The 26,523-nt window shown below is 41.6% G+C and overlaps 1 protein-coding gene across 11 annotated transcripts in view; it reads right to left on the bottom strand.

Annotated features, from left to right (window-relative positions):
* The window catches only part of Dnm3 (dynamin 3), a 453,602-nt gene extending 432,528 nt beyond the window's left edge, over positions 1-21,074 (bottom strand). For 6 of the 11 annotated variants that reach the window (XM_013114328.3, XM_013114325.3, XM_013114326.3 and 3 more), the window contains exon 1: positions 20,727-21,072. In XM_013114328.3, coding sequence (XP_012969782.1) covers positions 20,727-20,887 — 161 coding nt within the window. In that variant the 5' untranslated portion in view covers positions 20,888-21,072. Of the gene's footprint in view, positions 1-20,726 lie in introns of all 11 variants that reach the window. The other 5 variants (XM_021227901.2, XM_021227899.2, XM_040738257.1 and 2 more) reach the window with 2 other exon arrangements.
* Between the last annotated feature and the right edge of the window lie 5,449 nt (positions 21,075-26,523).

The raw sequence follows: 26,523 nt of genomic DNA, 5'->3' as shown, positions 1-26,523 counted from the left end.
CTGTCTTGTGGACGACAGTTAGTCCTGCCTGTGGACTTCCTGAAGACCTCCAAGAAGAGTCCATAGCTGTTTCTTGAAAGGTGAGTAGAGTTAGCCATACAAAGGGGAATGCATTCTCTGAACTCTGGTTCAAAGAGAATGAACACCACAGTGAGCAGGAGGAGTGGCAGGAATGGAGTATGGACAGAGGGGCAGATGGCAGACCAGGAAGGAAAGAGGAAGTCACGCTGAGAAGATGCAGAATGGGGATTGTAGAACTGCTTGATAAAACCTGCATGATGTTGGTCTTGACTGACAACCTGAGGAGATAAATGCTCAAGTAGAGCCACATTTCTGAGCGTTTTTATGGTGGTATTTCTGGAGGGGAGAAGCCCCACCTGTAAAGTGGGTGGCACCTTCCACCAAATATCCCAGACAGAAAGAAGTCCAGAAGAAGAGCAGTGATACCTGCTTGCCTTTGCTGTCTCCTAAGAAAGGGTGTCTGTCTCTGTAGCTGCCATACTTTGCTAACATCAGCCCCCAGCTTCCCCGGTAGCCTAACATGGACTGATGATCACTGGCTTTCCAAGGAGTTCTAGGCCTTCGGTACTAGGTGGAGACTGCAGAGGCATCCAACCCCTTGGACTGTTCAACTATCGGATTTTGATCTCTCCATTGTTCAGAAAGTTCATGTTGGAGTACCCAGTCCTGACTGTGATTGTGTAATATGAACCCAATCAAGTAAACCTCTCTGATTATATATGAGTGTGTATCCCGTGTATATGTGGATCGTGGATCTCTAATCTCTCTCTCTCTCTCTCTCTCTCTCTCTCTCTCTCTCTCTCTCTCTCTCTCTCTCTCTCACACACACACACACACACACACACACACAAGCACACTCACAAATGTATGCATGCATCAAAGGGCATGTACACACATCATTAGGTCTCTTCCTCTATAGAAGTCTGCCTGATAGAGTCTACATTTCAGAAAGCCTATGGAATGGTTGTTGACTTACGAAGGAACAATTTCACATGTATTTTCAACAATTTTCTCTACGACTCACATTTCCATTTCCTTGAACATCAGTCCATACTTTGACCTTTACCATTTTCTCCTTCCCTGTCACTCCACACTAAATCTACACACCTCTCATGCTCAACAGCCTATGCCATTCAAGTACCATGGATGAGGCATGGAACTCCTGGATCCTATCTCACCACACTGAAAACATTCTACTCTCTCTGCTACCTTTCCTTCCTGCATCATTAATGTCTTCTTCTGGATCATTCTCACTAGCAAACAAGTACCTCCAACCAAATAAAGAACCCGCCACAACATTATTGTTCATCTTCTTCATTATGGCCATCCTAGTAGACATAAAACATTACTTCATAATGGGTTTGATATGAATTTTCCTGATGAGTGGTCCCTCTTTTCATGTACATATTAGCCTATGTATTATTTGGAGGAATTTGTGTGTTCAAGTCTTTTGTCATTTTTAAGATGTGCTATTTGCCTTTTCATTGGTCCTTGTACATCCGGGATATAGCCCCTCACCAAATAAGTGGTTTTCTGCCTTATCGCCATTCTCTTGCTTCTTTTCATATTCTTGGTAGGGCCTTTATGTTTGGTTGGGATTTTGTTTTTTGTCATCTTCTAAGACATACTTTTTAAATATTAATGAAGTCTAAGATAAATACTGTTTTCACTTGTCTTTTTCACTTGTACTTTTGGTGTCATAATTAAGAAACTATTGACAAAAACGAATACAGCCATTTTAGAAATCAGTATGGGGGTTCCTCAGGAAAATGGGAATCAGTCTACCACAAGATCCACCAATCCCACTCTTAGGCATATACCCAAAAGATGCACATTCATACAACAAGGACATCTGTTCAACTATGTTCATAGCAGCATTATTTGTAATAGCCAGAACCTGGAAGCAACCTAGATTCCCCTCGACTAAAGAATGGATGGAGAAAATGTAGTACATTTACACAAAGCAGTACTATGAAATTCGCAGGCAAATGGATGGAACTAGAAGAAACCATCCTGAGGGAGGTAACTTAGTCACAAAAAGACAAAAATGGTATGTACTGACTCATATATGGATTTTAGACATAGGGCAAAGGAGTACCAGCCTACAATCCACACTGCCAGAGAAGCTAGGAAACAAGGAGGACTCTAAGAAAGACAGACATGCATGGTCCCCCAGAGAAGGGGAAAGGGACAAGATCTCCTGTTCTAATTGGGAGCACGGGGGGGGGGAGAAGGGGAGATGGAGTTAGAAGAAAGAGAAGGGAAGAAGAGGAGGGGAGAGGAGAACAGGAGAGAGCAGGAAGAATAGAGAGCAGGAAAAGACATACCATAAAAGAGGGAGTCATTATATGTTTAAAGAAAAATCTGGCACTAGGGAAATGTCCAAAGATCTACAAGATTGACCCCAACTAGTAATCTAATCAATAGTTGAGAGGCTACCTTAAGTGTCCTCCAATAATGAGATTGGTGACTACCTTATATGCCATCCTAGAGCCTTCATCCAGTAGCTGATGGAAACAGAAGCAAACACCCACAACTGAACACTGAGCTGAACTCTGAAATTCAATTGCAGATAGGGAAGAGTGATGAGCAAAGGGGTCAAGACTAGGCTGGAGAAACTCACAGAAACACTTGACTTGAACAAGGGGGGAGCTCATGGACCCCAGACTGATAGCTGGGAAACCAGCATAGGACTGTTACAGACCCCCTGAACGAGGATGTTAGTTTGGAGGTCTGGTTAATCTATGGGGCCTCTGGTAGTGGATCAGTATTTATCCCTAGTACACGAATGGACTTTGGGAGCCCACTTCACAAAGAGGGATACTCTCTCAGCCTTGACACATGGGTGAGGGTCTAGGCCCTGCTCCAAATGATATAACAGACTTTGAAGATCCCCCATGGAAGGCCTCACCCTCCCTAGGTAGCAGAAAGGAGATGGGGTAGGGGGTTAGGGGGGAGCAGGGGAGGAGGGGAGGGTGAGGGAACTGGGATTGACATGTAAAAGAAGCTTGTTCCTAATTTAAATTAAAAAACAGGGAAATATAGGAAAAACATAAAAGTAGATAAGTAAATAAATACAAATTAAAAGTAAAAAAAAATGTCATCATGATTCAGATTTGTGCTTTCTTCCAAATATTTCATAGTTTTAGCTCATGTTTGTCTTTGATTCATTTTGAGTAAACTTCTATATGTAGTGTAAGACAGAGATGCAAATTCACTCTTTTCCATTTTAATATCCTATTGATTCAGCTCCATTTGCTGGATTGTCTACTCTTTTCCCCCATTGAATTGTCTTTGTATTCTTGTCAAAAATAAGTTGACCATGCATGTCATTGTTCATTTCTGGACTCCTAAGTCTATTCCTATTCCATGCTTTTGGCTGTCTAGCCTTATGCCAGGAGTGCACTCTTTTGTAGCAGTTTTCTTTTTTTTTTAACTGAGCTGTGTGAGTCTGCCAACTTGGTTAATTTTGCTTTCAAAATTGTTTGAACTATGTTGAGCCCCAGCAACACCATATGAATTTTAAGAGCAGCTTGTCCATTTCTGCAGAAATTGGCATTTCTTATAGTATTGCCTTGAATCTTCAGGTCAATTTGGGGTGCTCTTAAGGTGCTATTTATGTCTCCCAAATAACAAAGGTGTAGGAGGAAACAATGCTCTGCCATTAACCATGTGACTTACTAGAGGCGCATACAGATGAGGTAATAAAAGGGCGGTTTAACGCACCGCTAACCACACCTACTTTAGGCATGACTAACGAAATATACAGACTGTTTCTCCTACCCAGAGTCCTCCTGGACTCCTAGTCCAGCCTATCTTGCTTCCCTGTTGGCCAACAGTGCTTTATTGACATATACACAGGTCTTCCCCATCACAAAGGTATGGTATCTTTCCATTTAATATGCTCTGTAATTTCTATCAGTGATGCTTTAGTGTTTAGGCTATGGAGTGTTAACATTGTAAAAGAGTCACAACATATTTGCAACTACTAGTTAATACTTTTAGCTGAACTCTCTTTTGGGTCCCAGACTCCCTTAATAACCACCCACGTGTTATAGGCTCTGGCATGTCAAGCTCACACTCTGGAAGGAGGATCCTCATTCTTTGCATCTTAAGATACAACAACAATCTGAAAACCTGTGAATTTTTCTGCTTCTTTGGTTTGGTTTGGGGTTGTTAGGTTGGTTGGTTTGGGTTGGGTTTGGGTGGCAGTTTTAGACAGGGTCTCACTATATACTGGATGACCTAGCACTCAATATACATGACTCATAACTCAGAGATCCTCCTGCCTCTGCCTCCTGAGTGCTGTAATTAAAGGCATGTACCACACCACCACACTCAGCATGTTTTTCTCTTTTTATCTAATTTATAAGCCAGTCATAATGCCTCTATTTCAAAAACTTGTGTCGAATCCTTATATTTCTCTCCATTTCCACCACTACCCCATGACAACAGACAGTTATAAAGTTATACCTAGAATATTGCATAAGGTTTCCAGTCCATCTCTCTGCTTTGGCCCATTATTCTCACAGTATCTATGCACTGGTGGTCTAGGGGGGAATTTAATAGGACTCATGTAAGTACTTTTGAATATTCTAACTTTCTAATAGCTAACTTACAAAAAGGAAAGTAAAATTAAACTTAACAACACATTTTTATTTACCTTGGCTACTCTAAAATATGTGTATTTCAACATTTAAATCATATAAAAAACATTAAGAAAACAATTTATGCAGAAATGGTTGTACATCCCTACAACCCCAAAACTTGAGAAGTGGGACAATCAGAAAGTCAAGGTCGGCTTCACATGGAGGCCAGCCTGGGTTACATGAGACCATCTCAACTGCCCACCCCACAGTGTGTGTGTGTGTGTGTGTGTGTGTGTGTGTGTGTGTGTGTGTGTGTTAAGTATGTATATAAAACTTTTCATAATTTGGTATGTGTTTTTAATGCATACCACCTCTCAATCAGTGCTTGCATTTCATCAAAAATCCTTGATTGATACTTAGAGTTTATAAAGCCTAAAGTTGGAAAAGTAGATTCATGTTTCAAATCACTCTCATGTTTTGCAATAACTAAGTCCACTGCTTTTAACTGCAGGCTTTAAGTAATTAAAATTACATACAATTGCAATTCCAGTTTCTTGGGCATATTAATTACAGTGGCACCTTGGGGACACAGCTGCTACTATCTTCAATACCATCTACCTAGTGCATTCTTTCTAAAAATGTAATCAGATTATGTCATTGCCCTGATTAAAACCCTCCCTTCTGTGCTTATCACAGTGCTCGGATAAACTCTAAACCTATTTGGGGCACCAATAAAGCCTACCTAGATTCCTTCGGCCACCTTTCCCTGCATGTTTCTCCCTCCTCTCTGGCTGTGGTGACAGTAACTTGAGTTTCACCAATACTCAGTTCTGAGACACTGCAGAAACTTGCCCCAGAGTGTTCTTTCTAAGGGGAACAATCTTTACTGCTCAATATTCCCGGGACTGAGTCCTTGTCCTCCAGTTAAAGTGTCACCTGGAAGTAGCTTTCCTGGCATGTATTTACGTTCCTTTCTCTTATGCTCTTACTTTGTCCCAGTCATTGCTGTCATGGCATCTAGACCAATTATTAGGTGTCCATTTATTTGATAATTCCAGGTCTCTTAGATAGAAAACACCAAGGTGAAAAATATTGCATTTCTATTTTCATATTTGTGCTTTTCTGGTGCTAAAGATAAGGCCCAAAGCTCATGAGGTATGCAAATGACCACATTGTGTGTTGCAAAAAAGTTAAATGTGATAAAGTCTGAAACCTCTCTCTCCGTTCTATTTGTTGGTTCATTCACTCAGTATTTATTTAGAAGTTGCCAGTTGCTGGAAGTGAAGATAAGCAAATACAGGAAATTCTTCCCTTAAGAACACTCCCTGTTGCCTTGGAGTCAAGATGTAGGACTCTCAGCTACTTCTCCAGCACCATGTCTGCCTGCCTGCATGCCACCATGTCTCACCATGATGATAATGGACTAAACCAGTGAAAATGTAAGCCACCCCAATTACATATTTTTTCTTTATAAGAGTTGCTGTGGTCATGGTGTCTTTTCACTGTAATATAAACCCTAACTAAGACAAGCCTCAATTAAGAAATTGCCTCAATAGGATTGAGCTGTAGGCAACCCTGTAGGACATTTTCTTAATCAGTAATTGATGTGGGAGGACCCAGCCCCTTATGGGTGGCACCACCTGAGCTGGTGATCCTGGGTTCTATAATAAAGCAGACTGAGCAAGTCATGAAGAGCAAGACAGTAAGCAGCATCCCTCCATGGCCCCTACTTCTGCTCCTGTCTCCAAGTTCCTGCCCAATTGAGTTCCTACCTTGGCTTTCCTGAATGGATTGTGACTCACAATACATAAGCAAAATAAACCCTTTCCTTCCCAAGTAGTAGCCCTAACTAAGATGCCAACTCCCATAGGCTCATAAATTTGAATACTAGTTCCCCAGTTGGTGGAACCACTTTGGAAGGATTAGGAGATATGGTCTTGTGTCACAGGATCAGGTTTTGAGGCTTCAAGAGCCTCCCACCATTTCCATGTGCTCTGTCTCCTACTTGCAATTCAAGGTGTAAGCTCTCAGCTGCTCCTGCTGTCATGCCTTCACTCTACCATCAGGGGCTCTAACCTGCTGGGACCATGAGCCCAACTAAATACTGCCTTATTGACGTTGTTTATCACAACAAGAGAAAAGCAGTTAACGCATATCCCCATCCAAGGTTTGCCACCAATGACTCAGTTTCATGAGGCCTCACTCACCTCATAAAGTTTCTACCTCCCAATAGTGGACAGGCTGACCACCAAGACTTTTAATACATGGGCCTTCACAGGATACTCCATACCTAAACTATGACACATTCCAATCCCATTATGATTGTGTGGAGGTTATATTGGGGGATTACACATAGTGAAGACCTTGTGAGACTACAGCTATAATTCTGAAGATCAGTGATGATCACTATAACTCAGTGATTACAGGAACTCATAATTAAGCACAGACATGTTCGGAAATCAAGTTAAGTGTGGATGATCAGTGAACCTAACAAGAGTGGTTTCGGTGTGATAAAGAAGAGAAGGACACCCTGCATTGCCTCTGCACAACTACAGAAATAAGGCAGTTGTGGAAATGGTGGTTAGCAGTTCCCAGACCTGGTTGTGTATCAGAGGCTCTTCCAAAGAGAGCTTTGGAAAAATACAACTTGCTCTCAGGCTTAGTTCCAGCACCAGTGCACATGCTTCCATGAGGAGAGCTCAGGAACCTTTCACTGATAAGTTCTTTGGGTAAATTTTACACATATATTCATGTACTGGATTTGGGAAAGAGGGGCCTGGGATGGGCCATCTTTTAAGTAACACTTCCCCTTATCATTCAAAGCTATGTGGCTCCTGAGTTCAGCATGAAGGCTGTGAAGGGAGGTAAAGCTAACCCAACAGAAAGAGGCAGAAGCTAAAATGATAAACCCATGGTTATGTCTGTATCACTCAGAAACAAAGGAGAGGGAAATACAGATGAGAGAAGGGATGATGCTGTAGACCACAGAGAAGAGCTTTAGTTTGGCCAGGTGGTGGTGGCGCACGCCTTTAATCCCAGCACTTAGTAGGAGGCATAGGCAGGCAGATCTCTGAGTTTGAGGCCAGCCTGGTCTTAACAGCGAGTTTCAGAACAGGCTCCAAAGCTACACAGAGAAACCCTGTCTCGAAAAACAAAACAAAATAAAAACAATGAGCTTTAGTTTGTCAAAAGCAAGAGTTAACGAAGAAATTTTCTTTCCTAGGTAAAAACTAAAGTTCTTCCTTAAAGCCGGGATCCTCATTCTCAGTACCAATCCATCTAACTCACATCACCAATTTAACCAGGGAAAACTCAATAAAAATTAAGTGGCCACATTAGGCTGCTCAGGCTTCCGTAACAAAATGCCATAGGCACGGTGGCTGAAACAACACTAATTTATTTCTACTATCAAGGAGGCCAGAAATCTAACAGCAAGATTGTCACTCTTCCCGGCACACAAGGCTTGTGTTCTTATGCCCACTGAAGAAGGAAGTCTCTGGTGCCTCTTCTATTAAGGCAGAAGTTCTCAACATGTGGGTCATGACCCCACTGGGGGTCAAACAACCCTTTCATGGGGATCACCTAAGTCTATCAGCATGTCAGGTATTTACATTATGATTCATAACAGTAACAAAATTACAGTTATGAAGTAGCAACAAAAATAATTTTATGGCTGGGGGGTCACCCCAACATGAGTAATTGCACTAAAGGACCATAGCATTACGAAGGTTGAGGACCACTGTTTTAAGGTCACTTGGCCGTGTAGCACAAGACCCCGTATGTGTGACCTCTTAATTACTTCCTTACGGACCAGTCTCCAACACAGTCTCCTTTGGAGATTCTGACTTCAACATCTGGCTTTAGGGGGTCCAAACATCCAGTCTAAAAATGCCTAAATTTAGTACCTAAAATAAGATTGTCCAAGATACAAGAATGCTAAGAAACAGTTTTCAGTCCACCTTGGTGGCCCAGAACTGACGTTAAGCCAACAGATGGAAACATTCAGGGAGCTTTAAATTTTAAGAATGTTGGGGGTCATAATCAGCATATCCAGGATGGCTAGATGGAGTATCTCATGGATAACCCTGAACATGCAATAAGAGTAAAATATTTATCGTATACTACTGGGATCAACTTCACGGATGCTGGGCAAGCACCCTGTCACTGAGCGCTGGCCACCACGGTCTTTCTTTCCTTAAATTTTGAGACACGAAAGCCTTGACTCACTATGTAACCCAGGTCAGCTTGGCAAGGAAAGTGTGGGGACAAGAGCATGAGGCAGCTGGTCATGCTGTGTCTACAGCAAGAAAGCAGAGAGATGAATGCTTATATGTCCCCTCACCTCCTCTGTTTTGTTCATTAAGGGACCCTAGTCCACAGAACAGCGCCTCTGTTCCCTCCTCAGTTAAGCATCTCTGAAATCTCTCAGGCATAACTAAAGTCTGTCTCTTAGGCGATTCCAAATCCTATCAGTCAATAATAAAGGTTACACTGCACTTATTTTCCCAGATAACACCAGTGCCGTGCATATCAGATTCTACTGAGTACAAATTTCTCAAGAGGTACCTGCACCCAGGGCGCCTCCCACAGTTCTGACACACAGCGGTCACATGACACACATGACTCTTAAAGAAAGGACTCAGCCCACAAACTAACCCATCTGCTAGCGGTTTTCAAGCAGAACTCTCAGTTGCTTTTGTCAGTTACCTACAAACAAGTTTATTAAACGCTCCCTGCCCTCAAAATTAAATTTCACATAATAAGAATATAAACTCAGGGCCGTAAAGTGGCTCAGCCAGGAAAGTGCTTGCCAGACAAGCATAAGGAGATGAGTTTAGATGTCTGTAAACACAGCTCAGGGATGTGAAGGCATGAAGATCCCTGGAGCTCACTGGCTATCCAGTCAAATCAGTGAGCTCTGGGTTCTGAGAGAGACCCTCGCTCCAAAATTAAGATGGAAAACAGTTAAGGAAGACACTGGATATTGATCTTTGGTCTTCCCACATGTGCACACACATGCACATATGAATAGCATGCAAAGAAAACATAAGCCCAGAAGCAGTCTGGTAGACATGAAGACGAGTGAAATATCATGAGAAGCCTCAATGGACAAGGGGCAATTTTTATAGCATATTCTTTTAGAGTGGCTGGATTTTATAACATATACATTTAACTTTTTCAATTAAATGACAGTTAATTTTTAAAAATCATACTAAAATGATCTCCATTTTAATTCATTCTCATAGGATAGTATGATATAATGGGAATTGTGCCTACTATAACGAAAAGATAAGTTCAATCATTTAAATGCAGAACCAGCAAAGGACTAGAAGAGCATTAGATTTCAAATAGTACAGACACATTCAACAACTTTAAGAAGAACCAGAGTAAAGCCTAACACTGCCTAGCATATACTTACAAAAATATATGTCATTGCCACTAAGATGTAACTGAGTGCCTTATTAAAGGTTATCACAGCCAACTACCTTGACACTATGGCCCCACTAATAGGTTTAACCTTTCTAGTTAAAGTTTATTGTCAATAGGCTCTGGAGGTACCTAGGAGACAAGTCTCCAGGGATACCTATGAGGGATGGATACCTATGAGGGATCATCTTGATGGCTCTGAGGTGGGAAGACCCACCCTAGAAGTGGAAGACACCACTCTCTGAGCTTATGTACTGAACTACATGAAAAGAAGACTTGCTGGGCTGTGGTTACAATGTGACCAGCTTCCAAAAGCTCCTGTGGCTGTGACTTCCCCAGGATCAGGTAGCTAATGCACTCATTTCATTCCTGCTGTATGCCAGCATGGGCGGGGAACAAAACAAAACAGGTATACAGGAAGCTGCCAATAGAGAGGGAGACAGTCACATAATAAGAACTCTGCAGAGGCACCCAAGGAAGGCAATCGACAACTGAGAACTGAAGAAGACAAGCCCGCAGTGGAAGGCACCATCATGCTAATTGCAGCTCACTTGGGACATTCTTTACAAGAAACAGATCTCCCATCAGTATGAACCAAATCCACAAACTGACTTAGAAACGTTCCTAATTCTCAAAGCAGAATTCTGGCAGGGCTAGGAAGATGGTTCAATGCATATGAGTACTTATCACTGTGTGTGTGTGTGTGTGTGTGTGTGTGTGTGTTCGCAAACACTAACGTTTCAAGAAAACACACCCTAAAAATGTTGTGCTTCATACAACAGAATCAAAAGCCTTCCTTAAAACCTATTCTCTGACCAACAAGATGGCTCAGCAGGCAAAGGAGCCTGCTGCCAACCCTCACAACCTGAGTTCCATCTCTTCAAACCACATGGTAGAAGGAGAAACCCAACTACACCAACTGCACAAGTTGTCCTCTGACCTCTGCGGTGTGACCACCAACACACACATATGTGCCCACAAATAAATGATTTTTAAATAGCAAAAGAAATCTATTCTCTAGAATGGCTGAGAGTGTCTGCAAAATCCATTCTATTATTTCTGTTACTGATTCTATTACATTCATCGTCTCCTCCTTGTGTGTCAATTGAATAGTTTTCATTTATAAATTAAATTAGTAAAATATGCTTCACTACCCTCTCAGGGAGCTTATAAAGATTAATGAATTAATAAGCAAAACAGTGCTTTGAAACTGCTGGAAAGGAGTAGTTTAATTCAGTTTATGTATGTGTATCTATTGAGAGAAAACAGTTACATTGTGATAGTACTGGGTGTGAACAACTGTTACTATCAGGAATTCCAAAATATGGACTAGGTTGGTCAGATCTAAAAATAAATTTTGATGCAACTGTAATTTTGTAACATATACATACAAACCACACTACAAATACACATGGTCATTCTTACATTTTCTTTTACTTTGGGTAAGTTGGTTCTTGTTTTGTTTTGCTTTTTGTTGGCATGGTTTTGGTTTGGCTTTTTATTAAGTTTTGTTTGTTTGTTTGTTTGTTTGTTTGTTTTGAGACAGGATCTCATACTTACCACCTTACCCATGTACATGAAACTCATGGCAAACCTCCTGCCTCACTTTCCCAAGCAATGAGACTATAGGAGTGAGCAGCCATGCTTAGCTTACTTTTTCAATATTCAAAAAACATCAAGTCTAAATAAAAGATTTAAGCACAGTGCCATCATTTATTGAATGCACTTTTTGTGCCAAATACAAAGCACCATCTCAGAATTCTCTCTCTCTCTCTCTCTCTCTCTCTCTCTCTCTCTCTCTCTCTCTCTCTCTCTCTCTCTCTCTCTCTCTCTCTCTCTCTGACACACACACACACCCCAAAAGTTAAGTCAGATGTATAAACTAAAGCCCAATGACACTAACTCCCTTACTATACTAGTGAGAGTCAGAGATGGGACTCAGACCCCAGTCAGTCAGCCAAACCCTGTTACAACACATAATGTGATGACTCCTTCTCAAAAGCTGCTTTCCAGAGAACTCTAAAATCATCCAAACCATAAGCAAGATTTGTCTCTGTGTTGGACATCTTTACGTCAATTTAAACACGAGATAGAGTCATGGAGAAGAGGGAACTTCATTTAAGAATATATCTCCATCAGATCAAGTTGTAGGCAGGCCTGTATGTTTTTTTAACTTGTGATTGATGAGAGAGGGCTTGGCTCATTTTGGGTGGTACCATCCCTGGGCTGGTAGTCCTGAGTTCTATAAGAAAGCAGGCTGGGAAAGCCATGATGAACAAGCCAGTAAGCAGCACTCCCCCATGGCCTCTGCATCAGCTCCTGCCTCCAGGTTCCTGTCCTGCCTGAAGTTCCTATCCTGACTTCCTTCAACAATGAACAGTGCTGTGCAAGTGTAAGCCAAATAAACCCTTTCCTCCCCAAGAAATGGAATCCCCAGATAAGACACTCACCCATAAAATTACTTATTTAAGTGGATCTGTCTTTTTTCATTCCAAGCCACTGAAACAATAGACAAAGGGGTGTTTCAGAAACTCCATTTCTGATATGCCTATATAGGCAACTCATAACTCCATCATTTCCTTGAAGCAGGGACATGACAAACAGTCACAGGAATCACTGAGATACCCTACCCTTTCAGCACCCAGAAATAGAGATCTCTCTGAAAAATTAAGGATTTAAAGCAACACTGATATTTGTTAAGAACTATTGAGATTACTTATATAATGACATTGACAGACCCTAATACCATTCAATTCACTCAAATACTGCAAAATCAAGAATATGAACCAGGTTAACTGAAGGATGTATATTTGCTACCCAAATGCATTTTTTTACCTAGAAACCCGGATATTTCTTTAAGTAGTGACCTTTTCAGTTCTATTATTTACATGCAATTTTTCAGAAGCATGGCTTGGTTTAAGAAAAGCCCTGTCAGTGACGGTGACAGGCTCAGCTTCCTAACTGATGCCCACCTAGATGATAACATCGGTGAGTCATTTGGTCTTCTAAATATCACACTTTATTCAGGGGTACACCATCTCAGAAAACTGTCTTGTCTAAATCTGAGAAGAATTCTGCTCCTCATCTCCATCTACCATCCTGTATGGGAAAAAAAAAAACAATGTGCTGTCACTGCTGTGTGCTATGAAAAGAATAATTCAGGGGAGTGTCAAGGAGAAGGTCTGGCCCAACACCACAAAGGAATGGGAAAAGGAGGAGGCGGGTGGGGATGAGAGGGAGGCACTCAAACACAATAGGGGGAGGGAGAGAAGACAATGAAAACTAAGGCAAAGCTAAAGTTCTGAACATCAAGTTCCAAAGCCAGCTCTCTAACTTTTCCTGACCTTGGACAAATCTCTTGGATTCTCTGTACCCTAATGTAACTCCAGGAAATGAGTGAAAATTAAGCCACAGGGAAGTTTCATACATCAGTCTTTTGTGGTGCCAAAGTCCTTGCTTCTGGTAAAGGAAGAAAAGATAAAACTATGCACAGCTACACATGTACAAAATGCCACTAGTGTACTATTAATAAACCCTCACAATAGTTGAAAATGGTTTCTGAAAACTACATTTTATGTATTTATTTACTAAGATAGGGTCTCATCATGTAGTTCTGGCTAATCTGGAACTCCATATGGAGAATAGGATGGCCTCAAACTCACAAAGATTGATCTGCCTCTGCTTTGGGAGTGCTGGCATTGCAGGCATGTGCCACCACACCCAACAATACATGTTATTTAAAACCAACCTCTCCTTTTCCCTCTCTTGCTGAATGATTCATTCTGAAATAAGAAAATGGAATCCTTCTTTATTATTAGTGCCTTGGAGGAAGGTGTGTGTGTGTGTGTGTGTGTGTGTGTGTGTGTGTGTGTGTGTGTGTGTGCTATCTCCTTGAACATTTAGGTAAATGCTCTATCATTAAGATCCTCCTCCCCCAGTCCTCAGTCATATTTTTAATCTCTCCAGTACCTTCTCTTTTTTGCTCCTTTCCTCTAGGGCCCTCTGTAATGTACAGTATCTCTTTGTGATTAAAAAACTCAGTCTAAATTCAATGGTTTGTTGTCAAGCCAGACACTGAGACACAGATCGCCACCTCCCTGCCTTGACACTGATACTTCGATACATGTAGCCTTGAGCTAAAATGACACTGGTAACCCATATTGTCTACTTTCCACTTAAAGCCTGGATCAATTTCAGAGCTACAGTTTGGGGAGGGCTGTTTTATTTTTAAAAGCAATATGCTGTACTTTTTATCCCAATTATTTGACAATATAGTCAACAGCCTTCATCTTAACTATTCACTTGAAAGTTATGATTTCATACTTTTTCCTGTCAGTTCTCATATTTTAATTTTATTTATATTAATATGGAGGGGTGCATGTGCCATGGCACATGTGTAGACTCAGAGAACAGATTTACATAGGTTCCATGAATACCCAGGTCATCAGGCTGACAGAACAAGCACCTTTCCCTACTAATGCATCTTACCATATACATGCTCTCTCTATATACATGCATGCATACATGCATACATACATATATACATATACACATACAAACACACACATACATACACACATCAGTTTCTGAGTGTTTTACATGCCCACTATATTTAGAATTCAGTAAGTAGATGTCCATTGATGTTACCTCTATATTTCTCAATAATTCCAATATGAGTTGTGTCCAAACCTAAGTCAAGGTTTGGCTGCTTACTAGACATATATGTGATCTACATGAATAGTTTTCCTCTCTGTCTCTGAGTTTTATCCCCATTGGCATTTGGATGTGAAAACTGTAATAACTGAGAGATATGGAGACTACATAGCAGAATGCAGACCTACATGCACAGTAAGGCTTAAACTAATGTTGGCCAGCTCTTCCCTCTATTATTGAAACAGGTGTTTAACATGTCATAATACTCTGGGATGTTTATATCAATGTTGATAACATGAGAAACTGCAATGCAGACTTAGATGTGGAAACAGAAAAACTCTGTCCACCTAGAATATTATATTGGTCTATATATTAGCTTTCAGCTCTCTTAATTTGGCTCTGGTAGGAGAGGGAAAGTCTTGTTTTCCCGGCTGCCTTTGGTCCTCTTAGAAGTAAATAAGACCATCATAATAAGTAAAACCTCATAATTTAACTCTGCTGAAGAGTGACCACAAAAGAAGCTAGATCTAAGAAAAGCCTATGGCCTTGAGCTGCTCTGGTTTGGGTGGGGTTTGTCTCAGAAGCTTGGCTTCCCTTGGTAAGGGGTGGGAGAACTGTTAGGAGGTAGGCCTTGGCAAAGATGATAGTTGATGCACTTTTGTAGGACTCTGTTGAATTCTCAAGATGGTTGTTCCAACAGAAAAACATTCCTCCCCCTCCGTCTTTCTCTCCTGGGCTTCCCATCTTGCCATAAGACCTGTACCTCTCTCACACACACTTCCACCATGAAGCCCTCACCAGAACTATACAGTGCTGTTGGAGCCTCCAGCCTCTAAAACTTAGAGCTAAATAAACCTCATTTCTTAATAAAATTACTCAGTCTCAGACAGTTTTGTTATAGCAATAGAAAGCATACTAATACATACATCAAATATTAATTCATTAATAGAGGACCCAATACCTCCGTTCTAATATGTCTAAATACTGTTTCCATTCCTTTAAGATTATGGGAAGACTGCCTGCCCAAAATTTTCACTTGTGATTTAGTGGTGGTGGTTTGTGGGACAAGTGTTGAGAAAGAGTTTCACATTACAGCGCAGGCTCCCCTGGAACTCACAATATCTCAGCATCCCAAGTACATTATAGGCCTGAGATACTATGCCTGCCCCAACCTCATTCTTTGCTTATTATCATTTGCATGTATGTATAAGTGGGGGGGTTGTGTGCACATATGCACATGTGGGTGCGTGCCAAAGGCAGGCATCTTCACCTATTGCTTTCCCTCTTATTTTTTGAGATGGGGTCTCTCACTGAACCTGAAACTTGTAGTTCCGACTAGAGTGGCTGACTATCAAGTTCCCAGGATACACCTGTTTCTGGGGTTACAGTCACCCAAAGCCATACCTAACTTATTGTGAGCACTGAGATCCATCCTCAGGTTCACACACGTTTACAGCAAGTGCTCTTAATCACTGAACCATCTTCTCAACCCTCCACCTTCATTCTTTAAAATGTTAACAGCACCTTTGTAATGGTTAATCATAAGTAAATACAAAGACGGCTCTATCAAAGCCAGTTCACTTAGCCATATTTCTTTTCAGACATTACTGGTATTTAAATAAGGAATGGTGGTGGTGAATAAATCCCACTAATTGTGAACTGACGGTGGCCTTAAAAGGCATTATATAATGCTGATTCAGAACAGATAACTTCACAACTTCAGGTTCCACCAAATCGTTAGATAAAAAACAGTTCACATTTTTCATATTTTACTGAATAATTCCTTGGAATTTTCTGAACATAATTTTCAATAGGTATCACATTTTACTTGTCGGCATCCATTAACCTAATAACTATAATCTTAAGAGCCATTTCATTTTTTAAAAAACTCCAGTAACTTACATGCTTTGCAATTTTAACAAAATCCTTCCCCTCAATACGAGCGTACTCTGGTTTAATAAGTTTTAATTTTGTTCACAATTAGAGGATTCTTCCTCAATTTTAAACATGTTCATGAAATCTGTCAAAGGAGTTAAGAGCTAGCGCTTGAGCCATATAAATTGTAGATTTAGTTAGCTGATCATATCCATCATTATCATCAAATGGCTCACAGTTTCCCTCAAACTGGACAACCTACTTCATTATAAACCTCTTAAGTAAATAGATAAATATTACTGAGAAATTTCCATGTTGAAACAAACTCCCCTCAGTAATAGCTGCTAAAAAAATCTTTTATCTGGTTTCCATTAACTACAAAGCCTTTTGTACTTGTTCAGAAATGGAGGTCTGTTTACCACTCAGACTGGAATAAAATCACATGAAATCTTCTGCCTTTATAATTAGCATTGAACAACTAATGCTGCTAACAAGTGTATCATTAAAAACATTTGCACATTAGCAGCTAGTACAGTTTCACTTAGCACCTCAGTAAACAAGTTGTATGCAGTCTAAACACACACTTAAGGGAATAACCCAATTATGTTTCAGAGCTATCTTCAGGAATGTCTAATACAGTAAATAAAAATCTGTGTCTTTTAATCAATACTTCTGAGAGAGTAGATGTACACGACATAATAGGGATAGAATTATCAATATAGCAGTCTCTTGCTCATGTGCCCAGAGTTATAAGACCAATAAGAAAGATGCTGAAAGTATTAACCAGAAGGATTGATAAACCTCCATGTGGTAAGGCAGCATGGCGCACAGGTTTTAAAGGCTAGACTAAAGAGTTCTAACACCTCAGGTTGAAATGAAGTTTTTACAGTAGCTCAAATTAGCCCTGAGTGATTTGCTCAAGCTCATTACATTTTAATTTACTATTAGGTAAAATGAAATGAATGAGCGTACCTACCTCTTTGGAGTTTTATGAGGATTAAATGAGATTGTCCATATAAAAGGACCCAAGACAATATACAACATGTAGCAATCACTCAAAAACTATTAGCCATTATTTTATCATTATTGACTGATAAGCATACATATTTAGAGCCAAGCCTTGGGATCTTTTTCTTTATGCTGGTGGCTCAGGCCTGAAAGCCCAGTTACTGAGCAGTTGAAAGAGGACTATCACAAGTTCAATGATTGCCAATGATGCAGAGTGATTCAAGTCTTTTTGTTAAAAAAAAAAGTGCTGGGGGTCATGAGTTGGAAATACAGCTGAGTGGTGGAGCATCTTCCCAGCATGCACAAGGCCCTGCATTCAACTGGAAGGAGGAGGGGCAAGAAAGTTCATATAAATACATAAATTAGAAAGCAATTGAATGAATTCAATTTTTCCATTTATAAACTAGACGAATGGACAGATCAGAGTCTGGTAGTGAACCCCTATCTTCTTTCAATCCAGAGGTCTCACTCTCTGTGTATTAGACCCATAGACCTTGAAGCAGTACTGCCAGCATATAGACTTGCCTTGAATAATCAAAACAATCTAGCTACTCACACTATATCACATTAATATGCAAATTTGTCGCTTCAGCAAGAAAATCACAAACAAGGAGTTCATTCATGATGCATTTTATTCATTAAAAAACTCAAACTTATCACCCCAAAATTGGTTTTACACATACAGTTAAATAAACACATTCACATCTAAATTCACTTAGTGGTATTTAAAAACATCAACATAAGCAAACTGTTTTTGAGGAGAAGACATGGTTAGCTACTAAAGGTGTATTAAGTGGTAAATCAACCAATAAATGAATGCAACAGTATTTAAAGAGAACAATTTTAATTCAAAAGCAAACAATTTACACAACTGAAAACCCTAGTGCTCAATTATACTCTGTTACTACACAACCAGTCAAGTGTTAAAATGAAAACAGCTGTGAGTAGAGATGAACTACTGCATTTTAAAGAACTTTATATTGGTTATAAAATTGCTAGTTAATAAAACGTTAAGAGGTTATAGTGAAACAGAATACCTTTTTTTTTTCCAACCTGGGTTGATTCATTTCTGAAAATAGAGAGATTTTTCCCCCTAAGGTTGAATTATAATTAGAAATTAGATTCTTCAATAATTCAATGACCAAAATCTTTATAAAAGTCAAATGACCTTCTAATTAAGTTTTCTCCTTAATATGTAAGTCATGCTAGACAGGGGCCACCCTGCAGCTAATAAAGTCTGTATGCACTTGCTTACCGAGCATATCCATCCAGATTCATTATTTTCTTGTCATCCCAGCAGTAACTACTAGTAAAACTCTATAAAGTACAGCAAGTTACTGATGCATTCTGGAAAGTGCTCTGATTTTTTTAGCTCCCATTTTTTGCTTAATTATAGAAAAAGTGTTCAAAATTAAATATATTACTCTACTGTATCTCCTTTTTTATTCTCATTACAAAAGAATACAGCTGGCAAAGAGAAATGCACACTTGCACTAGAGCACTAAGAAGACTGTTCAGATTTTCAAACCTGAAGAGCAGAACTGAGATGTGTGCACAGAATTTACATTTTGCTCAAAGGCACTGACCAAAATATATACCCATCCAAGGAAATTATAAGGAAAATGTATAAAAGCATGGCTGTTGCATTTGAAACACAGTTTTAACCTTTAAGGATTTTTAGCATAATTATCATTAAATAACTCCTTGCCTTAGAAGTCTGAGATGACGTAGGCAAAATGTTTTGCTATCGCTTTTCTTACTGAGCAAAATGAATTACAAAAACAAGGGAAATGACTAAGGAGGCTAACTACCTAAGGATAGCAGCCAATTGCCAGCAGTTCCACTTTTTAATCTTCCTAGTTCATATTGAAACAAGGAAAATGAAGAGGATCTCCTGAGAGGTGGCGCATCATTGGAGAAAAAGGAATACGCACTTTATGATGCTCACACCCAAAAATGTGGGAATAGTCAGCGTTACAGTTTACACATTGCCAAGCAATAAAAAAAGGGGGGGGGGGTGGAGGACCGCAGCAGAAATCCTCTGCATCACAAGTGGCTCGCCAGCCAAATAAAAAAATAAAGTGCAATCTCTGGTTGGCTCCCTCCCCAGCCCACAGGCTTCACTACTGCACCTTCAACCTGGTTTACTACTAGGAAACAGATTTCAGCCTTCATGGTGCGCTCCTCACGAAAGGCCGCCGTGGAGGGTAACTAATCCTTCCGGAATTGCTCACCAAAAGAAACGTTGATTCCCGATTTAAAACGATAATAATTCTTTGTTTTTTTAATTGGGAAACATGAAGAAAGCTACAATCACAATTTGGATTCTGTATGTTAGCTTGAAGACCAGCTGGATAAGCAAGAGCTTAAGGAACGCAAGAGGATGCTGGGGGGAGGGGGCACAGAGGGAGTGAGAGAAAGATGCAGGTCAGTTCTGAGATGATGCAGGAATGACATGGCAAAGTCCACAGTCACCCCCGGAGGTCTCAGGTTTTCAGTCATGCCCGAGCAGTGAATGGGTGCACACTCAAACACACCACCGTTTATTCTTCTGCTCCCTGGGCGAACGGTAGACAAGCATCTCCGGATAAGCCTTCACCACAGAGATTTCTGGGTCCACACAACCTGCCTCCCCAGCTCGGGGCAGGCAATGCCTGTCTCAAACAGTAGAGAGAATCTGAGAGCCAGGGCGAGGGGGAAAAAACTGAGGAGGAGGGATAAAATCCCCTCAGCCGAGCTGAGAGCCTCAGAAGGGTGACAGGAAAAGGAGGGGGACGTTGAGACCGAGGAGGAGACAGGGGACTGGAAAGCACCGAGCTGCGCATCCAGGCTGCCAGGGGCTGGCGCGCACAGAGCCAGCGAGGGAAGTGGATTCTGGGGCGGACCCCGACTCCCCCACCAAGGGTGGGGAGGAAATGGCTTTGTATGGCAGGATGAAAGGCAGACAGGGGGTCACCACAGGGTGGAGGATGCGAGGACGAAGGATGTCAGAGCCGAGTGTACCCCCACCTGCTCCAGGGACACTATTGCTCTCCCCCAACCCGCTGCAGCCTCTAGTCCACCCTCTGGCTCCCCACACTGTTCCACGTTCCAACGGCCTGGAGCACGGGAGCCCCCACGGCCGCGCCCCCACCGCGCTCCCAGTGCGCTCACCTGCCCACGAAGTTCTCGAGCACCGAGCTCTTGCCGGCGCTCTGGCCGCCCACCACGGCGATCTGCGGCAGCTCCAGCAGACAGCTCTGTCCCAGCGCCGAGAAAGCATCCTGTAGACGGTTCACCAGCGGGATCAGCTCCTCCATCTCCCGGTTCCCCATCTTGCCTATGCGGCCAACTGCCCCACAGGTCTCCGCTCGACTCTGTGACCTGGCAGGCAGTCCGGGCCTCGGGGCGCTTGCTTGTTGGGGTGGTTGCTGCGCGGGGCTCAGACAGCTTGAGTCCCAGCACGAACGTCTGATCCGGCCACCCGCTGCTAGGCTCCTGACAGCTAACGGCTCATAGCGCGCTTGCGCAGGCGAGAAAGGCGAGAGAGGCGTGGCCTAGCTCTGCATGGTTACGCCCACACCACGCCCCTTGCCTGCTCCTCCCTAGAGTTTCCAACCCTACTGCCCTGGCCAGGCGAGCATGCACTGCCTCCCAGCTGATGACAGATGCCACCGCCCAGGCTAAAGGGCAGAGTTAAAGCACTTGATCAAGGAATGGCCTAAAATCACTCCCAACTGTCATTGCTGTTCCTTTTCAAGGAGCTACCTTGACAAAGCCCAGAGGAAAGCACTTCCATCAGCTAACAACCGAATATCATCAGCTGCACCACACACCACCACTATTGCACTGCACCAGACTATGTTTACCAAAAGGAAATCTCATGTTTCACACCCTACTCCAGAACCCCAGACTGCTGTGGGAGGCAGAGATAAGCTGGCCTTTTGGAGTCATTGGAGAACTGGGCTATTTCACCTTATTAAAGTAATCACCTTTACTGGCCTGTCCTCCTCAGCCTCCTGTAAGCTAATGAGAGTTCCTTGAACTTTCTGTTCTCTAGCCCTTCCATCTATCACACCTATTTGGGCCGTTGGGGCTCCTTGCCTCGGCTAGCTGTCCTTTTAGCTCCTGGAGAGGACAAAGAGATTGACTGTGAAGTACATCAATAACCATGCAGTCTGCACTTGTTCTGTTAAATTTAACACTGACAAGATTCTGTGCCAGTGATGGATATACAAAGATAAATAACCATGCTTCTTTACCTCCTTACAGCAGTTCTCTTTCCTGTGCATTTGGAATATTGACAGGATTTAGTGTGCAGCATTTTCTTGTCTCAAAGAACATGTTCCATCCATCTGAGGATCATCCAGTGACTTTGACATAAAAGGTAGAGACTACATAGAAATCTCTGTCACATCTCCAGCATCCTGGGGTCATCACTGTAACTTAGGCTTCACCTTTACATTATTGCCCCCTCTGGAACTCCAAGCAAGGAGTTTGCTCCTGCCTCACGTTACCTGGCTCTCTGGAAGTGTGGCATAAGATTTCATGGCTGCCTCTGCCTTGCAACTGTAATGCCTGCAAAACCAGTCCACATGGACTGCAATGCCACATTTGGGATGGAGCCTGGATCCTTTGAACCGCTGCTGCAGCAACTGCTATGCTGACCCTGAAGAAGCATTTCTCTAGGTAATTGGTCTCCAGGAGCTGGGGACAGGGAAGTCTGTGGCAGAAGTGGATGGAGGCTGGTCACATTGTATTCCACAGTCAGAAAGCAGAGAAAAGCAAATGTTGCTCAGCTAGATTTTTCCTTTCTATGCAATCAGAAACACCAATATGTGGCATAGCCCCACCTTAGTTAATCTAATCTAAATAATCTTTCAAAGACACACCCAGAGGTTTGTTTTCATGGTGATTCTTGATCCTGCCAAGTTGACAGTCATTGTTAACCATCACAAGCTGAAGCCTCCCAATGTGGCTGTATTTGATCCAAGAAAGTGACTGAAGATAAATGAAGTCATAATGGTGGAACTCTGTTTTAAAAGACCTAGTGCTCCTGTAATAAAAGAACAAAAACAAAAACAAAACAAACAAACAAAACACCAGAGGCCCAGCCCCATCTTCCAAGTAAAGACACAGCAAGATGGCAGTCATCTTCCAGACAGAAAGACAGCCCTCACCAGGACAGACTATCCCCAAGACCTTGACTTTCCTAGCCCCAAGAACTTTGGAGAGGGCTAGAGAGATTAAGCGGACTGGCTGCTCTTCCACAAGACTGGGGTTCAATTCCCAGCACCCACATGTCAGTTCACAACTGTAACTCCAAGATCTGACACCCTCACACAGACATACATGTAGACAAAACACCAATAAACATAAAATAAAAACAAATTACTTTTAAAAAAGAACTTGGGAGAACAAATGCCTTTTTAATCTATGCAGACAATGGCATTTTGTTATATAGCTCAAGCTTACTACAGATGTGAGGTTTATTTATTTAAAGGGATATGAGATGAAAATCAGGGAGCAATGATTCCATCTGCAGAGGATCATGGATAGCATCAGAGAAGACATGGTCCTTACTGGGCTCCTCCTGCACTCCACTACATGCCATGTAGAATAAAACTGAGTGCACTAGTCCTTGTCCAAAGCCTTTTGAGCCCTAATGTAGACAACAACGCTACTGTGCACTAGGAAGAAATTATCAGCCAGGCAATGGTGGAGCACACCTTTGATCCCAGCACTCGAGAGGCAGAGGCAGGCAGATATCTGTGAGTTCCAGGCCAGCTTGGTCTACAGAGAGTTCTAGAACAGCCAGGGCAACACAGAGAAACCCTGCCTCAAAAAAATGGGGGGGGGTGAAGAAAAGGAAAAGAAATTTTAAAAAAGTAAATGTATCAACCATTGGAAACCTCATGTCAGTGCTGTTCATTTGCTTAAGAAGCCATTCAGAACTTCTCTTGACAACTGCTTTCCTTCTTTACTTCCCTTTCTAGTTATTCTATGGAAACTCAGCACCACGGAAGCCAGAATCCACACAGAAACAGCCACGCTCCTTCAGAGGTGTAGATTTCTACTCATAAACTAGTCTGGGCAAAACAACAAGGAAACAGAAATACGATAGAGAAAAGCAGATGGGACAAACAGACAGAAAGACATCATATATGAAAGCTAAAGAGGGAATCCAGTCCGTGCCCAGTTTCTTGAGTATGTCACACAGTCACCTCCACCCTGCCACAGCACCAGTGATAGATGCCAGGTTTCACTCTCTGCCTCCCACATTTATGCCCCCACCACCTGCCTGGCAGTTCCTAAAGATTTGAAGCCTTTTTCAGTCTCCATGTGTAAGAAGTTAGAACTTTGACAAGCCCATCAGAACATTGATATGTAAATGGGGATTTTACTTCATGGTCATTCTAAGAAACAACCTTAATGCAAGAATACCATACGATATGCGAGGAACTCTTTTAAAATCATATGACATCCCCCTAAAAGTTACACTCCATGAGATACAGTCACACTTCCTTAGATAAACAGAATTTTCTCCATTTTGATCACCTACCTTATTCATAGGACTTAGTTCCTCATAGCCTGGCTATTTCCAAAATTAAATATATAAATAATATATATATGTTTATACACAGATACATATTCTAAATATGCTTCAGAATGAAAGCATACCCTAAAAGAATTTTCTTGGTAATTAAAATATGCCTAGAAAAATATTTAAAGTCTCAAAAATCACAGACTTGAATATATGAGTTTAGAATTTCATGTTCTTAAAAATCCATCACATTATTACAAAAATCACATCTTGTTTATTTCCCACAGTGCACAGCACAGTATTCAAAATCTTTAATGAAGCAAAGCTGAACCAAAATTTCAAGCATTTGCCATGCTATCCGTTTAGTAACTGGGTGATAATACTACTGCTCTGGATACTATTAGCATCTATTCTGGCCCTTCATTTCTTCCTCCAACGGTTTCTGCCTTGTTCAGGTTTTAGACTGTCCTGAGAATTGACATCACCAACAAAGCCTTTTCAGTCTTGTTAAACAGGATGAGCAATTGAGACAGGCAGGCCCTCAAAACTGCAGTGTCTGTGTGACGCTGACATCATCGGTTCTCTCTTTCGGCTGAGCAGGCTGGTGAGACACTAAGGACTCCCTACCTTATTGCCTATGCTGCTCATCAACTGCCAGTCATCTGGACAACTGTGGAGGAACTCCTCCAGACTCCTGATCCAATGACAGATGGACACTCACCAGTAGCCTCCACAAAACATAGTTAAACTGGCATGCATGCAGGGCAGAAAACGGTAATGAGCAAGCTTAAAGCACTGAGAACGAAAGGTCAGCAAGAACCCTCTGCATCTCATAGGTGTGACTTAGCACACTTTCATACTTCCTTCTACCAAGCAGGCCTACCAATGCTCAGATGGAATCGCTGAGGGTCCCTTTGAAAGGAAAGCTGTTCAGTCCTTTCTTTAACTCTCACTTGTTGAATTGTGTCTTTACAATTTATAACTAAATTGTTGAATTGACCTCCCTGTAAATACTGTGTGTGTGTGTGTGTGTGTGTGTGTGTGTGTGTGTGTGTGTAAAGCTATGATACCGAGAGACGATTAAAATGTTAAATGAGTCTCTCTGCTGCCCCAGATCCAATCCCTCACTCCCATCCCTAGCACTGCAACAGAATACCAACTGCAGCCACCCTTCTCCACTGTGGATTCCACAGACCATCCCCTCCTAACTTCCCACCCCCAACTCATCACTGTATCCCAGCCTCCAACCCCTGTGCCCTCCCCCATTAAACCACAGGCCATGCCTGCCAGAAATCCAGGTAGGCTACTGGCAGACCTTATCTCTCTTCCTCCAGACCCAATCATCAAGTCTCATCTCAAACTCTGCAGCAGAACATTCATGGCAGCCTTCCCTACACCCAGTTCCCGTCTTCTGTGAATTCCAGTACTCTTACTCTTCTAATCAAAAGAAAGGAAGTACGTGCACAAGCACGCATGCGCGCACACACACACACACACACTCACATTCACTCACTTATACACACACCACCACCGCCATCCATATTGTTTAACCATTTAGGTGTTTCATTTTTATTGGTAACCCACAACCTATTGTGTGTGGACATCAGCCACTTGGTTTCATCCATTCTTCTACAAATGGGCAGTTGTATTATTTTATTTGGAAGACTTAGCAATTCAGTATTTATTTCCTGCATAAGTTACTTTGATGAAAATATATCTTCATTCATCCTCTATACATGATAAGTAATGAAATGGATGATTGTTTATAAACCTTTCCTCAAGAAATTATGAATCAAGTTTATTGAGAAAATTGATTTTATATGAGAGGACCATGAAGAATGAATCCTTTAAAGGGTTTACTATGTTGATAAGAGTAATAAAGCCAGTTTTGTGGTGCTAGGTGAGGTTGATGCATTCTTCCTGACCCAGAAGAGGCATAAGAATGAGGAAGATGTAAATCCACACACCTATGGACACCTGATTTTTTTATAACAAAGGCAGAAATACACACTGGAAAAAACACAGCATCTTCAACAAATGTTATTGGTCATGTTGGATGTGTGCATGCAGAAGAATACAAATAGATCCTGGATAAAACCCAAGTCCAAGTGAATCAAAGACCTCAACATTAAACCAGACATTCAGAACCTGAGAGAAGAGAAAATATGGAATAACCTTGAATATGTTGGCACTGAAGACAACTTTCTCAATAGAACACCATTAACATAGGCACAAAGATCAACAATAATGGGACCTCATGAACCTGAGAAACTTATATAAGGCAAAGGCCACTGTCAATCAGACAAAACAGCAGCCCACTGACAGAAGCAACCCCACATCTGATAGAAGATTAATATACAAAATACATAAAGAACTCAAGAAACTAAATATCAAGAAAACATATAACTCAATTTAAAAATGGGTTAC

The sequence above is a fragment of the Mesocricetus auratus genome, unplaced genomic scaffold, assembly GCF_017639785.1.
Source record: "Mesocricetus auratus isolate SY011 unplaced genomic scaffold, BCM_Maur_2.0 Super-Scaffold_100676, whole genome shotgun sequence".
In the NCBI taxonomy this organism is placed as follows: domain Eukaryota; kingdom Metazoa; phylum Chordata; class Mammalia; order Rodentia; family Cricetidae; genus Mesocricetus; species Mesocricetus auratus.
Note: the sequence above shows the minus strand (reverse complement) of the source record. Positions and strands in the feature narration are given on the sequence as shown.